At 42.9% G+C, this 17,326-nt stretch overlaps 1 protein-coding gene across 5 annotated transcripts in view; it reads right to left on the reverse strand.

Annotated features, from left to right (window-relative positions):
* Positions 1 to 9,266, reverse strand: part of igsf9bb (immunoglobulin superfamily, member 9Bb) — a 177,752-nt gene extending 168,486 nt beyond the window's left edge. For all 5 annotated transcript variants that reach the window (XM_055875750.1, XM_055875748.1, XM_055875749.1 and 2 more), the window contains exon 1: positions 8,953 to 9,266. In XM_055875750.1, the coding sequence (XP_055731725.1) occupies positions 8,953 to 9,016 (64 nt within the window). In that variant the 5' untranslated portion in view covers positions 9,017 to 9,266. The remainder of the gene's footprint in view (positions 1 to 8,952) is intronic.
* Between the last annotated feature and the right edge of the window lie 8,060 nt (positions 9,267 to 17,326).

Raw genomic sequence — 17,326 nt, forward strand, 5'->3', positions numbered from 1 at the left:
TCGAACCAGGAACACATCGACAACAGCCACCCTCGAAGCAGTGTTACCCATGCAGAGCAAGGGGAACAACTACTCCAAGTCTCAGAGCGAGTGACGTTTGAAACGCTATTAGCGCGCACCCCGCTAACTAGCTGGCCATTTCACATTGGTTACACCAGCCTAATCTCGGGAGTTGATAGGCTTGAAGTCATAAACAGCGCAATGCTTGAAGCATTGCGAAGAGCTGCTGGCAAAACGCACGAAAGTGCTGTTTGAATGAATGCTTACGAGCCTGCTGGTGCCTACCATCGCTCAGTTAGACTGCTCTATCAAATCATATACTTAATTATAACATAATAACACACAGAAATACGAGCCATAGGTCATTAATATGGCCGAATCCGGAAACTATCTACAAAACAAAACGTTTATGCTTTCAGTGAAATACGGAACCGTTCCATATTTTATCTAATGGGTGGCATCCATAAGTCTAAATATTCTTTACATTGCACAACCTTCAATGTTATGTCATAATTACGTAAAATTCTGGCAAATTAGTTCGCAACGAGCCAGGTGGCCCAAACTGTTGCATATATCCTGACTCTGCGTGCAATGAATGCAAGAGAAGTGACACAATTTCACCTGGTTAATATTGCCTGCTAACCTGGATTTCTTTTAGCTAAATATGCAGGTTTAAAAATATATACTTCTGTGTATTGATTTTAAGCAATGACATATAACCGCATCGATTATATGCAACGCAGGACACGCTAGATAAACTAGTAATATCATCAACCATGTGTAGTTAACTAGTGATTATGATTGATTGATTGTTTTTTATAAGATAAGTTTAATGCTAGCTAGCAACTTCCCTTGGCTTCTTACTGCATTCGCCTAACAGGCAGGCTACTCGTGGAGTGCAATGCAAGGCAGGTGGTTAGAGCGTTGGACTAGTTAACCGTAAGTTTGCCTAGTGAAATAAAGGTGTACATTTAAAAAAAATAATAATAATAAAAAATATTTAAAAATCGGACAAATCGGTCTCCAAAAATACCGATTTACTATTGTTATGAAAACTTGAAATAGGCCCTAATTAATCGGCCATTCCGATTAATCGGTCGACCTCTAGTTGGGACTGCTGTTGGGACAGATTTATGTAGGCCCTAACAGTTTGTGGGCACTGTTTGTCACTGGTATAGTGCAATTCATGTATTGTTTAGTGTTGTGGCTTTGCTAGCCTGTATCTAAAACAAATTGGGTGAGTTTGCCCCTCCAAGATTTACATGCTAAAAATCACCACTGGCTACTAGATTGATCAATTAGTAATTTTCTACTCAAAATGGTCAGACATCTAAGCAGACATGGAGAGAGGAAACAGACAGGTAAAAAGTGGGTGGTATCAACTCCTGCAACATGAATAAAACAGCCATTTACTATGTTGCCAACATGAACTGGGTATTTTTCAGTGTTGACAAGACTGAAATAGTAACACACTGACCTTACTTCTAAACTAAAGCTTTGTGGAATAGAATGCATAATTGAAGACATTCCACAAGGCCCCCATCCATGTATATCTGGAGCATCTTTCACCAGCGTTCTCTCGCATCAGAGCCCTGGTGAAAGATGGACCCCTGAGTCAATCCTTCCTAGTCCAAATACCAGCTGATTGACGTATGAAGGTTGGTGACTTATGGAGCGTGCCATTTGCAACGGGCGAGAGGATTACCATGCCGACGAGCACACCATGAAGCAGAGGAAAGTTTAAAACTAAAGCTTTACGTCTTACTTAGTGCATTTTATTTAAGAACAATATCAAGAATATCTTAATAAGCAGTGACCCACATCTCTCCATAACTGACTTCTTTCTCATACAAAAGGGTTATTCGGCTGTCCCCATAGGAGCACCATTTTTGGTTCCAGGTAGAACCCTTTTTGGGTCCATGTAGAGCACTCTGTGGAAAGGTTCAACCTGGCACCAAAAAGGTTCAACATGGAACCAAAAAGGGTTATCCTATGGGGACAACAGAAGAACCCTTTTAGGTTCTAGATTGCACTTTTTTTTCTAACAGTGTACTGGTTAACTACTAGAAAAGACATCCATTAGATAGCATAATAAAGAACCACATGCAAAAATGACTGTAATAAAAGGTTTGAATAACCTATGAACCTATGCAGGTTCAAATACTGGCCAAGATCTCACTCTTTGAGAGCTACTGTTAAGTGCGACCTCAAAACCAGGGCAGTTGAAGGAAGGTATTAGAGGAATACTTTATCTGAGGGAACAGGGACACTTCTGAGCCACATTTCCTCATCCCAATTTCCCACCCTCCCATATCCAGTAAGGATCCTCGCTCTCTGACATGCACACACACACTCCTGGCAATGATACCAGTCTGAGGGCTAGAGAGAGCACTCTGTAGGAAGTACATTGCAGACAGGAAGCCATCTTTGAAGTGCTGAGAGCTTTGAAATGGAATTGGGGCCAGACAAGATAGTCTAGCCCGTCCAACATATTACAAAGTGAGGAGCTGTGCTGCCATATCATATACTAATGAGGAAGAAGCTATACTGCTGGACTAATATGCATATTAGTTCATTATAGAAAAAATACCGTAGTATGGAATACAATGTATGTTGTGTGATTTGTTGTGTGTATGTGGACCACTGACAAAGTGACCCACACCAAAAATATTATGATTAAGACCAGTCAGCAGTGTTCATCTTTATTTAGAATGCACTAAATGCGCGCGCACACACACACACACACAAATTCACACTCTCTCTCTCTCACACACACACACACACACACCACAAATACTTGGAACCTTGACAATGAAATCGATTGCTTTGAATTTGCTGTCTCAGCATTCCTATCTGTGGTTAGTTAGTAACTACTCTGCAGGTTTCTGTGTGGTCATCAACAGTCGCCAACCTGCTCTTTTGTAATATGTATATCACAGAATTTTTTGAGGCAGAAAAAGTTTACTGAAATCTCTATTTTCCTTGGTGTTTTCATTATTTTCCCTCCACGGTCCACACACACATGCAAAACATATAGCCTACTCAGGAACTCGCACATACATGCACACACGCACAGACACGCACACAGTCCCGACAAACTATCCTGGGGGGCAACGATGTTAAAACCCACACAACCTGCCCACTCTGTACCCGTGCCATGTGCATTACGGTCAGGCACCAGAGTGGCATTTAACGCACAGCTTAGTCATAATCAGTCTAACAGGGGGAGAGCGCCTTCCTGTTAGTGGACATATGCTAATATCATGTTTAAATACGCACTATTCCCTCGGGGAGGGGGGGGGGGGGGGCGCAACAAGTGGAGTGTGGATTGGAGCAGACGGTTGCCGCACACCCCTCCAGGCCTCCATTAACATCACTCACCATGCTCCCATGCCCCTCACTCTGCCATCCCATATTGCTAAGAGCCAACTTAAATGGTGGTGGGGGTGTTGAGTTTGTGTGGCGAGCACAACGTTAGAGAAAGGACCTGAGACCAAAGGTCGGGGAGAGATGGAGGGTATAAAGAGGATGCACACACAGAAAGAGGAGCAGACAAAAACAGAAGATGAGAGTTAAGATGGGGAGAGAGAGAGAAAGATTAGACGGAGGGCAGAGAGAGAGAGAGACCGAGAGAAGAACAGAGAGCACTTTGGCTCGTGTCCAGGGTTATCGCTGGCCAGAGTCGAGGCGTTTGCCAGCTGACAGCTTGAGAGAGCAGCAGTCAGGCAGGAGAACAGAGTACAGCGCAGTCTCTGTGGGTGTGTGTACATGGGCTCTAGAGCTTTGTGACGTCCGTCCGTAACGTCGGAGATGGGGAACATATGCAGAGGAGCACATGAGCGGCAGAGCAAGGTGACAGTCAGTTCACAGTCGCTCAGAGGCATATGACACCAGCATCACAGCGTCACTCACTGTACTGTCCTCGTCTCCTTAGCAATAACAACAGTCTGCTGCCCTCCTGGCTGAATGGGACAACATACTTTGAGGAGGATATGCAGTGCCTTTGGAAAGTATTCATACCTCTTGACTTATTGCACATTTTGGTGTGTTACAGCCTGAATTCTAAATAGGTTAAATATATGTTGTTTCTCACAAATTTACACACAATACACCATACTGACAAAGTGAAAACATGTTTTAAGAAATGTTACCAAATGTATTGAAAATAATATACAGAAATATTTACATAAGCATTCACACCCCTGAGTCAATACATGTTAGAATCACCTTTTGCATCAATCACAGCTGTGAGTCTATCTGGGTAAGTCTCTAAGAGCTTTGCACACCTGGATTGTACAATATTTGCACATTATTCTTTTTTAAATACTTCCAAGCTCTGTCAAATTGACTGTTGATCATTGCTAAACCGCCAAACCAGGTTTTCCTCTAGGATTTTGCCTATGCTTAGCTCCATTCCGTTTCTTTTTTATCCTGAAAAACTCCCCAGTCCCTAACGATTACAGGCATACCCATAACATGAGGCAGCCTCCACTATGCTTGAAAGTATGGAGAATGGTTCTCAGTAATGTGTTGTTATGTTTGTGGCAAATCCAATACACTTCATATTGAAGTGTATTGATTGAATGGCGCCGGAGGAGATGGCTGCTGTTTTACGGGCTCTTAACCAATTGTGCTATTGTGTGTGTTTCTGTCACCATCTCTTATGACCGAAAAGAGCTTCTGGATATCAGGATAGTGATTACTCACCTCGTACTGGACGAAGATTTTTCTTTAATGAGTCAGAAGTGAAGGATTTACTACAAACACCCGACAAGGCCAACATCCCTGTCATTCGCAGGAGAAAGAGACGGAGATATCGGGGACGGATGTCGGGGTGCCTTGTAAGGATCCGACGGCGAGTGGGTGATCTGCATCTACCATCAGTCCTATTAACCAACGTACAATCATTGGATAACAAAATAGACGAGCTACGAATATCCTACCAACGGGACATTAAATTGTAATATCTTGTTTCACCGAGTCGTGACTGAACGACGACATGTATAAAATACAGCTGCCAGGTTTTATGCTGCATCGGCAAGATAGAACAGCTGCCTCCGGTAAGACAAGGGGTGGCGGTGGACCACCTATACTCCACACACAGAGATGCGTACAAAGCTCTCCCTCGCCCTCCACTTGGCAAATCTGACCATAATTCTATCCTCCTGATCCTTGCTTACAAGCAAAAATTAAGCAGGAAGCACCAGTGACTCTGTCAATAAAAAAAGTGGTCAGATAAAGCAGATGCTAAGCTACAGGACTGTTTTGCTAGCACAGACTGGAATATGTTCCGGGATTCTTCCGATGGTATTGAGGAGTACACCAGGAGTACAGTCACTGGCTTCATCAATAAGTGCATCGATGGCGTCATCCCCACAATGACTGTACGTACATACCCCAACCAGAACCCATGGGTTACAGGCAACATCTGCACTGAGCTAAAGGGTAGCACTGCTGCTTTCAAGGAGCGGGATGCTTATAAGAAATACCGCTATGCCCTCCGACGAACCATGAAACAGGCAAAGCATCAATACAGGACTAAGATCAAATGGTACGAGACTGGCTCCAACGTGGTAGTGCTTGCAAACTATTACAGACTACAAAGGGAAGCACAGCCGCGAGCTGCCCAGTGACATGAGCCTTCCAGACGAGCTAAATTACTTCTAAGCTCGCTTTGACACAAGCAACACTGAAGCGTGCATGAGAGCATCAGCTGTTCTGGATGACTGTGTCATCACGCTCTCCGTAGCCGATGTGAGTAAGATCTTTAAACAGGTAAAAGAAGTATTGTTATTACCTTTATTGACTACAGCTCAGCGTTCAACACCATAGTGCCCTCAAAGCTCAAATGAAATCAAATTTTATTGGTCACATACACATGGTTAGCAGACGTTATTGCAAGTGTAGCGAAATGCTTGTGCATCTAGTTCCGACAGTGCAGCAATATCTAACAAGTAATCTAAAAATTACACAACAACTACCAAATGCACACAAATCTAAGTAAAGGAATGGAATACCGAGCGGCATAGGCAAGTTGCAATAGATGGTATAAAATACAGTGTATACATATGAGATGAGCTCATCACTAAGCTATGGACCCAGGGACTAAACACCTCCCTCTGCAACTGGATCCTGGACTTCCTGATGGCCCGCCCCCAGGTAGTAAGGGTAGGAAACAACACATCTGCCACGCTGATACTCAACAACACAAGGGGGCCCCTCAGGGGTGCGTGCTCTGTCCCCTCCTGTACTCCCTGTTCACCCACGACTGCATAGCCAGGTACAACTACAACACCATCATTAAGTTTGCCGACGACACAACAGTGTCTAATCACTGACAACGATGAGGAAGCCTATGCGGAGGAGGTCAGAGACCTGGCTGTGTGGTGCCAGGATAACAACCTCTCCCTCAATGTGATCAAGACAAAGGAGATGATTGTGGACTACAGGAAAAGGAGGACCGAGCCAACCCCCATTCTCTTCGACAGGGCCATAGTGGAGCAGGTTGAGAGCGTCAAGTTCATTGGTCTCCACATCACCAACAAACTGTCATGGTACAAACACACCAAGACAGTCGTGAAGAGGGCACGACAAAGACTATCCCCACTTAGGAGACTGAAAAGATTTGGTATGGGTCCTCATATCCTCAAATGTTCTACAGCTGCACCATCAAGAGCATCCTGCCTGGTTGTATCACTGCCTGGTATGGAAGAATCCGACCGCAAGGCACTACAGAGGGTAGTGCGTACAGCCCAGTACATCACTGGGGCCAAGCTTCCTGCCATCCAGGACCTCTATACCAGGTATTGTCAGAGGAAGGCCCTAAAAATTGTCAAAGACTCCAGCCACCAAAGTCATAGACTGTTCTCTCTGCTACCGCACGGTACCGGAGCGCCAAGTCTAGGTCAAAAAGGCTTCTGAACAGCGTCTACCCCCAAGCCATAAGACTCCTGAACAGCTAATCATTGCCCCCCCCCCCCCCCCCCACCCCGGAAATGCTGCTGCTACTCTCTGGTTATCATCTATGCATAGTCCCTTTAATAACTCTACCTACATGTACATATTACCTCAATTACCTCAACTAACCTGTGCCCCCGCACATTGACTCTGTACCGGTATCCCATGTATATAACCTCGCTACTGTTATTTTACTGCTGCTCTTTAACTATGTTATTTTTTACTTAACACTTATTTTTCTTAAAAATGCGTTGTTGGCTAACGGCGCATGTGACAAATACAGTTTTATTTGATATTCAGGACAAAATGTTAATTGCTTTGTCACATTTTTTGCAGTATTACTTTAGTGCCTGGTTGCAAAAAGGATGCATGTTTGGGAATATTTTTAGTCTGTACAGGCTTCCTTCTTTTCACTCTGTCAATTAGGTTAGTATTGTGGAGTAACTACAATGTTGTTGATCCATCCTCAGTTACCTCCTATCACAGCCATTACACTCTAAATGTTTTAAAGTCACCGTTGGCCTCATGGTGAAATCTCGGTTTCCTTCCTCTCTGGCAAAAGAGTTAGGAAGGACGCCTGTATCTTTGTAGTAACTGGGTGTATTGATACATCATCCAAAGTGTAATTAATAACATCAACATGCTCAAAGGGATAATCAATGTCTGCTTTTTTTTTTACCCTTCTACCAATAAGGGCCCTTCTTTCTGAGGCATTGGAAAACCTCCCTGGTCTTTATGGTTGTATCTATGTCTGAAATTCACTACTCAAATTAGGGACCTTACAGTATGTGTGGGGTACAGAGATGAGGTTGTCACTCAAAAACAGTATTATTGCACACTGAGTGAGTCCATGAAACTTTTGTGACTTGTTTAGCAAATTTTTACACCTGAACGTATATAGGCTTGCCATAACAAAGGGATTGAATACTTATTTACTCAAGACATTTCAGCTTTTCCTTTTTTTCTCCAAAAATGAATCTATATTTAAATAATTTTAAATTCAGGCTGTAACACAACAAACTGTGGAAAAATAAGAATTTTTGTACTACTACTGTAGTATATACTGTAGGCTTCGTGCAACTATTCTGCACATAGCAGCAAAGACTAACTATCAATGTAAACTTAACCCCATGATTATCAATCCAAATGAACTGTCATTGGATATATGCAGTATAAACTTAACTGAGCATGTTTGACCATTCTTGAACATACTGTAACATGTTGCTCAGCGATACTATATACAAAAAAACTCCCTCCAGTGGACATAGATGGAACTACGGGGCTAACTGAATCCATAATATGAGACAGGTAAATTGGGATGAAAAATCAGTTTATCACCTCACCTGTATTGCAAGACACTATGTATAACCATAGTTGGTGGCACAAACATATATGTTGGCCTGCCTTTCGCGATCAAGAAATTAAAGTGTCAAAAGAAAACTCTACGACAAGTGTTTAAGGTATAACACAAACAAACCATTTACAAAACCACTAAGAATTTGAGTTGCGTTTTTAAACATACAACACGCTATTGTCGAGTCAGGAATATAGCTAACAGCACTACTTAGAACCAGGATGGTGTTTTGCACGCGCCTCTGCAGCTACCTAAAGGTTATTCAAATTAGTTTATAGCAGCCTGACAATCCATTCCCAAACCGTATTATTAGATACAGTAGTAAATCAGGATTAGTGTTCTTAATTTCTTATTATCCACCCCTTATGCCAATGTAGATACAGGGCATGGGGTGGATATTCTTCATAATAAAATGCATTTATATTACTTTTCCTCCCAATTTGTGCTCGTCTTATCATTACACTTTGAAACAGGTGCAAGCAATTTAAACACAATGGATACCGAAACTAAATGTTGCCTACTTTTGTTAGACATTTGTGGACAGGCAAACAACCAATGATCCGAAAGCCATATAGCCTAGTAAACATAGTCACAATAAAACTTCAGCAGGAAGCAGTATAAAATATTGCACTTCAACTCACCTTGAGCTGCCGTTCCTCGGGTGCTGAATACACTTGCTATCAAAGTGGCCACATACCAAATCATAGTACTATTGCCAACCAGAAAGAAACCTCATCATATCTCAAAGTGCCCCTTTCAATAAACCTTTCATTGCTGAGTCCCCGGGTCGATAAACGCGCTATCTGCTGCGGTTGATATCCTTTAAATCATGCCCTGCACACTTTTTCACCGGCGCCCTTCGCTTTATCCCTCCCCTGCTCTCCTTCTCATCCTCTCTCGCTGAGACAGAGCACCTGCACCAGTGAGACGAGAGCAGACGACGTCAGATGGTAAATCCAACATGAAACCAGGCATGACCGTTTAGATTTTGGATCCGCCTCCGCACTCTTTTCATTGGTGAGTGTAGGAGGCTTTGGGGCGTGGATTGGTTTATCCACTGTCGCTTTGGAGGCACTACCAGACAAACCCTGTTTCAAGGTGAGTTGGAGCGTGAAGTTGCATCGGAGCCGCAATGACATCTTCGTTACAAGGACCCATCTCAAACCCTAAATGCAGTCACAAATTAGGATAATCAAATATGTATTCTATCTTCACAGAACTTTATGCAAAAACACGTTGAGACATCTTGCAGGTGCAATTTGTGCGCGTGCGCATACACTCGTGTACGTGAGCGATCCTGCATAGGGTACTTTATAATATTAACCTACCGGTAATCCGTTATTGACAGAGCCTTAAATTTAAATAGTTTCTAATGATACTTGGCGTTCAGGAATATTGATTATTTCCAACATGGACCTTCACATTCAATATTGCCATCAAACGAAATGCTACATCCGTCATCCTGATCTAGCCTTAATGTTAGTGTCAAGAATAAACCGACGTCCGACGATGCTGGATGCCCACACGTCCGTGAAGAAGAGTCTCTATAGTTGATCTCGTAGGTTTATGTTTTATGAGGATAGTTCTCTTTTCCATTGTTCGAATTGTCATTGCGCCCAACCATACATACATCGTTGACAAGATAATACATCGTTGACAAGAAAATAGTTATTATATTTATTAATATTTATCCCACCAGGCATAGCATTAGCTTTTGTAATAAGTTATTAACCATTGGTGTAATAACAACATGAACTTGATGAGCTTTTGATAGTATTATGTATAGGCACTATAGTGTGTACAATATGATTGATTAATGTCCTATGTAGGCAGTTAGAAAGGCTTTATGAATGCATACCTAGCCTAATGTGTTAACAAAGTGGACAGAAGATTTCAGGAGTCTTAAGTCATGTTCACATTGGCAGTTTGAAGTGACTCAAATCCTATTTGCATATCCTGTTCTTTTCCCTGCAGTCTGAACAGCCAAAAAGCACATGGAATAGGATATTTCAAGCCACATTTCAAACCACCTTAGTAGTTGGTTTAAAGTCAGATACAAATCTGATTCCTGGCTATGTGACTTGTGTCTGAATGGTCAAATCTGATTTATTTGCCCTCAAGTGTTGCTTGCTAGCTACTCTGTTGACAGTTTGACAAGAACATGTGGTAGCTAATTAGCTTGTTAATTGTTTACAAACAGATTTGAGAATTAGGCCTGCAGTGTGAACAAGGCTTTAATGTAGCCTACATGTTGGCACATGCAGAACACACTTTGAAACGTTAGCATGTGCCAACTAATCTGAAGTAATTGTCTTTTTTAACTCGTGAGGGTTTAAATACCATCATAAGAGCATGTAAATGATATTTGTTTAGTTCACTGAAGGGATTTTGAACTACAAAATAGACAATTTAAAAACTATTGGGATTTATTGTTAAAACAATAAGTAGGAAAGGAACTTGTGTATGATTTGCAAAGGAGTTCTATGCAAACAACAATACAAAATCATCCCTAAATACACATTACTTCAGTGGTAATTGTGGCATCTTTCTTCCACAGCTACTAGGCCTACAGTGGGAATGGTTTGCTATGCAATCCATTTCAGCCAATGTTTTTAATGGAAGTAGTGGTGGACTGCCAATGCTTTCTATATGACATTTTACAGCTGGGCAGCACTCAGGTGACACTTAGGATGCACTGTAGCTCTCATCTTCAATGTTTATTTCTACGAGCCGGGCCCAAGAGTTATTTGGCATCAAAATGCACTCTGCAAATAAAGTTGAATGCATAACAATATATAATACATTTGTATTGGCCTATACAACTACAGCCCTTTCAAAACTAAATATTGTGCCTAATCAATGTAAACATGTCATAATGTAAGATTTATTTTCGCACACTGTTAGCCTAACGTGATTGATTATACAGTATAAAGCCATTTAACAAGCTCAAGATACAAAGACATAACTTTTAAAGGAATGATTCATACTCTGCTGGTAGCCTAATGAGCTACGTCTACAGGTGACGGCTCTTAATTTGAGCCAGTTTGCCTCATCAGGAAAATAATCCTGCAACAACAGGAAATGTGAATTATTATGTGGATTATAATTAATAGACATTGTTGTAGGGGTTGATAGATTTTTCAGAAGGGAAAATTAAGTATTTTAAAACGTCAAATACACTTCACGTTTAAATCAAATTAAATTGTATTTGTCACATGCGCCGAATACAACCTTACTTACAAGCCCTTAACCAACAATGCAGTTCAATAAATAGAGTTAAGAAAATATTGACTAAATAAACTAAAGTAAACAATTTAATAAAAAGTGACACAATTAAATAACAATAATGAGGCTTTCTAGAGGGGGTACCGGTACTGAGTCAATGTATAGGGGTACAGGTTAGTCAAAGTAATGTATACATATAAGTAGGGGTAAAGTGACTATGCATAGATAATAAACAGTGAGTAGCAGCAGTGTAAAAACAAATGGGGGGGGGGGGGGGGGGGGTCAATGTAAATAGTCCAGGTGGCCATTTGATTTATTGTTCAGCAGTCTTATAGCTTGGGGGTAGTAGCTGTTAATGAGCCGTTTGGACCTAGATTTGGCGCTCCGGTATGCTGTGCGGTAGCAGAGAGAACATGACTTGGGTGACTCAGAATTGTTTGGGCCTTCCTCTGACACCGCCTTGTATATAGGTCCTGTGATGTACTGGGCCGCACATACTACCCTCTACAGCGCCTTAAGGCCGAATGCCGAGCAGTTGCCTTACCAGGTGGGGATGCAACCAGTCAGGATGCTCTCGATAGTGCAGCTGTATAACTTCTTGAGGATCTGGTGTGTTTGGACCATGATAATATGTTTGTGATGTGGACACCAAGGAACTTGAAACTCTCGACCCACTCCAGTATAGCCCCGTCGATGTTAATGGGGGCCTGTTCGGTTCTCCTTTTCCTGTAGTCCACAATCATCTCCTTTGTCTTGCTCACATTGAGAGTGAGGTTGTTGTCTTGGCACCACACTGCCAGGTCTCTGACCTCCTCCCTATAGGCTGTCTTATCGTTGTCGGTGATCAGGCCTACCACTGTTGTATCGTCAGGCAAACATAACGATGGTGTTGGAGTCGTGCTTGGCCACTCAGTTGTGGGGGAACAGGGACTACAGGAGGGGACTAAGCACACACCCCTGAGGGGCCCCAGTGTTGAAGATCATCATGGCAGATCAAAATCAAATCAAATCAAATTTATTTATATAGCCTTTCGTACATCAGCTGATATCTCAAAGTGCTGTACAGAGACCCAGCCTAAAACCCCAAACAGCAAGCAATGCAGGTGTAGAAGCACGGTGGCTAGGAAAAACTCCCTAGAAAGGCCAAAACCTAGGAAGAAACCTAGAGAGGAACCAGGCTATGAGGGGTGGCCAGTCCTCGTCTGGCTGTGCCGGGTGGAGATTATAACAGAACATGTCCAAGATGTTCAAATGTTCATAAATGACCAGCATGGTCAAATAATAATAATCACAGTAGTTGTCGAGGGTGCAGCACCTCAGGAGTAAATGTCAGTTGGCTTTTCATAGCCGATCATTAAGAGTATCTCTACCGCTCCTGCGGTCTCTAGAGAGTTGAAAACAGCAGGTCTGGGACAGGTAGCACGTCCGGTGAACAGGTCAGGGTTCCATAGCCGCAGGCAGAACAGTTGGCCAGGTGGACTGGGGACAGATGGACTGGGGACAGCAAGGAGTCATCATGTCAGGTCGTCCTGAGGCATGGTCCTAGGGCTCAGGTCCTCCGAGAGAGAGAAATAAAGAGCGAAAGAGAGAATTAGAGAGAGCATACTTAAATTCACACAGGACACCGGATAAGACAGGACAAGTACTCCAGAAATAACAAACTGACCCTAGCCCCCCGACACATAAACTAATGCAGCATAAATACTGGAGGCTGAGACAGGAGGGGTCAGGAGACACTGTGGCCCCATCAGATGAAACCCTAGGACAGGGCCAAACAGGAAGGATATAACCCCACCCACTTTGCCAAGGCACAGCCCCCAGACCACTAGAGGGATATCTTCAACCACCAACTTACCATCCTGAGAATTGTTGAGATGTGTTGTTGCCACCTGGGGGCGGCCCGTCAGGAAGTCCAAGATCCAGTTGCAGAGGGAGGTGTTAAGTACCAGGGTCCTTAGCTTAGTGATGAGCTTTGTGGGCAATATGGTGTTGAAGGCTGAGCTGTAGTCAATTAACAGAATTCTCACATAGGTGTTCCTTTTGTCCAGGTGGGAAAGAGCAGTGTGGAGTGCTATTGAGATTGCATCATCTGTGGATCTGTTGGAGCGGTATGCAAATTGAAGTGGGTCCAGGGTTTCCGGGATGATGGTGTTGATGTGAGCCATGACCAGCCTTTCAAAGCACTTCATGGCTACTGACATGAGTGCTACGGGTCGGTAGTCATTTACGCAGGTTACCTTAGTGTTATTGGGCACAGGGACTATGGTGGTCTGCTTGAAACATGTAGGTATTACAGACTCGGTCAGAGAGAAGTTGAAAATGTCAGTGGAGACACTTGCCAGTTGGTTTGCGTATACTCTGAGTACACGTCCTGGTAATCGATCTGGCTCCGCAGCCTTATGAATGTTGACCTGTTTAAAAGTCTTGTTCACATCGGCAACAGAGAGCATGATCACACAGTAATCTGGAACGGCTGGTGCTCTCATGCATGCTTCAGTGTTGCTTGCCTTGAAGCAAGCATGAAAGGGATTTAGCTCGTCTTGTTGGCTCACGTCACTGGACAGCTCGCGGCTGGGTTTACCTTTGTAGTCTGTAATAGTTTGCAAGCCCTGCCACAAGCCAGTGTAGTAGGATTCAATCTTAGTCCTGTATTGATTCTTTGCCTGTTTGATAGTTTGTTGGAGGGCATAGCGAAATTACTTATAAGCATCCGGATTAGTGACTGAGGTGGTATACTCCTCAATGCCATTGGATGAATCCCGGAACATATTCCAGTCTGTGCTAGCAAAATAGGACTGTAGCGTAGCATCCATGTCATCTGACCACTTCCGTATTGAGTGAGACACTGATACATCTTGCTTTAGATTTTGCTTGTAAGCAGGAATCAGGAGGATAGAATTATGGTCAGATTTGAGTGTGTCTCTGTGTGTGGAGTAAATGTGGTCTAGTTTTTTCCCCTCTGGTTGCACATGTAACATGCTGGTAAAAATTTTGGTAAAACAGATTTAACTTTGCCAGCATTAACGTACCCCGCCACTAAGCGCACCGCTTCTGGCTAAGCATTTTCTTGTTTGCTTATGGCCTTATACAGCTCTTTGAGTGCGGTCCTAGTGCCAGCATCGGTTTGTGGTGGTAAATAGACAGCTACGAATAACACAGATCTCTCGGTCGATAGTGTGGTCTACAGTTTATCATGAGATACTCTACCTCAGGTGAGCAATACCTTGAGACTTTTTAGACATCGCGCACCAGCTGTATTGACAAATAGACACACACCCCAGCCCCTCGTCTTACCAGACGTAGCTGCTCTGTCCTGCCGATGCACAGAAAACCCAGCCAGCTCTATATTATGTATATTATGTGTCGTCATTCAGCCACGACTCGTGAAACATAAGATATTACAGTTTTTACTGTCCCATTGGTAGGATAGTCTTGATCGTAGATCATCCAGTTTATTTTCCAGTGATTGCAAGTTGGCTAATAGGCCAGAGGATAGTGGCGGTTTACCCACTCGCCAAGAAATCCTCACAAGGCACCCCCCCCGGTATCTCCGTCTTTTCTTCACGTAAATGACTGGGATTTGTGCCTGCTCGGGAAAGCAGTATACATTTTGCGTCGGATTCATTAAAGAAGAAATCTTTGTCCAGTTCGAGGTGAGTAATCGCTGTTCTGATGTCCAGAAGCTCCTTTCGGTTATAAGAGATGGTAGCAGCAACATTATGTACAAAATAAGTTACAAACAATGCGAAAAAACTAACAAAATAGCACAGTTGGTTAAGAGCCCGTAAATCATCAGCTATCCCCTCTGGCACCATTGTACAATTGTTTAAAAAGTCCTGTATTGCAGGAAAGTGCTCCTGCAACAGTGGGTTCAAATTAAGATTCTACATCTGTAACTCGTCCTTAATTTACATTTTTTTTAAGTCATGAGTTTGGCTTCAACTGTTCCCTTGATGTTTTTGCATCCCACCTCTGTTAATAGTCATACTCATTATTTATCATTGTATGCTATAAAAATAGATGACATAGATAATAATATGAATAGTCATAATACATATGCACAGTACATGGTTGGCATTTGCCAAAGTGAGAGATGGTAAATTCCCACAGTTTATTAGGGGTATTGCAATAGCCAAGGTTAAAAAGCATTGTTTTGGGGGTGGTTTTACATAGTTGAAAATGACTCACCTTCAGGATGTACAGTTACACAGCCTGAAAAACATAGGAGTCCATGAAAACACAACTCTCGCTATTCCATCCATGCCTAAGTCTCTGTACTGTATCTGCATGCAGTTGAAGTGGGAGAATACTTGCAAAAAGCATTTCCTTTATTATGTTTGAGTGGCGCTCTACAATCTCGTTCCCCTGACAACCCTGTAGGTAAGAGCAGTAATATTACAGCCCTTAATTTAATTTATGTGAGCCCAAACCCCCAGTACATTATGGTTAACAAGAACTCTAGACACAGAGCCTGAAACATTCACACGATTCATCAGGACAACACAGCTCACGTCCCCACCTCCCAGGTGCCAGACAAATAAGTCCTAACTTCACATCCAAGTCTATTCAGCCGTAGCGAGCGTGTTGAAAATGGAATGCCAAAAAGACCCAAAACATATGAGCCGCTTCAACAGACACTACTTCAGCGGTCATACTTTGGAGATTGTGTTCCTTACAAGTGCTTGGCTGTGAGCTGAGTCATTGTCTTCAATGGGACTGTAACTACAGCCTGACTGCTTAGCCTTGTGTGTAAACGTACGAGACAGTACATGGGAGACAACAAATATGTGTGGACCAATACTCTCCCATCATTTGGGATGGATTGAAATGTACATTATGGGGACCTGGAGGAAAATGGCTGAGGGTCATGCTTTTTCAATTTTAGTCAAGGGGAGGGTTTAATGTTTTTTTTTTGTTATCTAGTCCAGGGGAGGGTCATGTAATTTGTAATTGATGAAATGTCAATATTTCTCACTGTTTTAGAATGAGTTGCTTATTAGGCTATATAGTATATTGATGTGTCCAAGGTGGTCTGCTCACCCACAACCTTCTGTCCGTAGCCCTGTGTGCTATCAACATTCCCATGTAATGCTTACAGGACGAAGGATTAAACGTTGCCATGTAATGCTTACAGGACGAAGGACAGTTTCTAAAACTGCATATCTAAGGCTCTGGTCTGTCGAAGAAGTGAGGGTAAATGGTAGACATGTTCTCTGCTATCCACTTTATGTTTTAATTATTCTTTTGGGTATAGGGGAGGGTCACTTGCTTTTTCTAAGCGTACAAAGAGGGTTTAGGAACAATATATTTTGCTAAAGGAAGGGCCAACCATTTTCATTTCAGAGGTCCAATTTTCTCCATGTAACCCTTATTATAAATAATGTTCACTCCCTTACACAACAGGATCCACAGACCAGGTTTTGTACTTGCTCATCAACTCAAGCTTCAGCCATGAGCCATATACTGTATATGGCTCTAGGTTCAGGGGATGTGAAATCAGGCCATGTCTTATGTTTGCTCTCAACATAGGGAGGCTCAGTGGAAATGAATCCCAGTGTCTGTCATAGGCATGTGTCACCATGCCATAGTTGTGTTTGTGTGTGACCTGGAATCTGTGTGTGTGTGTGACCTGGAATCTGTGTGTGTGTCTGTGTGTCTGTTTGTGTGTGTGTGGGGGGGTTAGCTGCTGTTCAGTCTGTGCTCTCACCGCAGTGGGACATAGGGGAGTAGGGGTACCTCGCAGCGGCCTCTTGCCAGCTGGATCCTCTGCTCTCCTGGGTTTTGGGCTGG

Source organism: Salvelinus fontinalis, chromosome 2 (assembly GCF_029448725.1).
Source record: "Salvelinus fontinalis isolate EN_2023a chromosome 2, ASM2944872v1, whole genome shotgun sequence".
NCBI lineage: Eukaryota > Metazoa > Chordata > Actinopteri > Salmoniformes > Salmonidae > Salvelinus > Salvelinus fontinalis.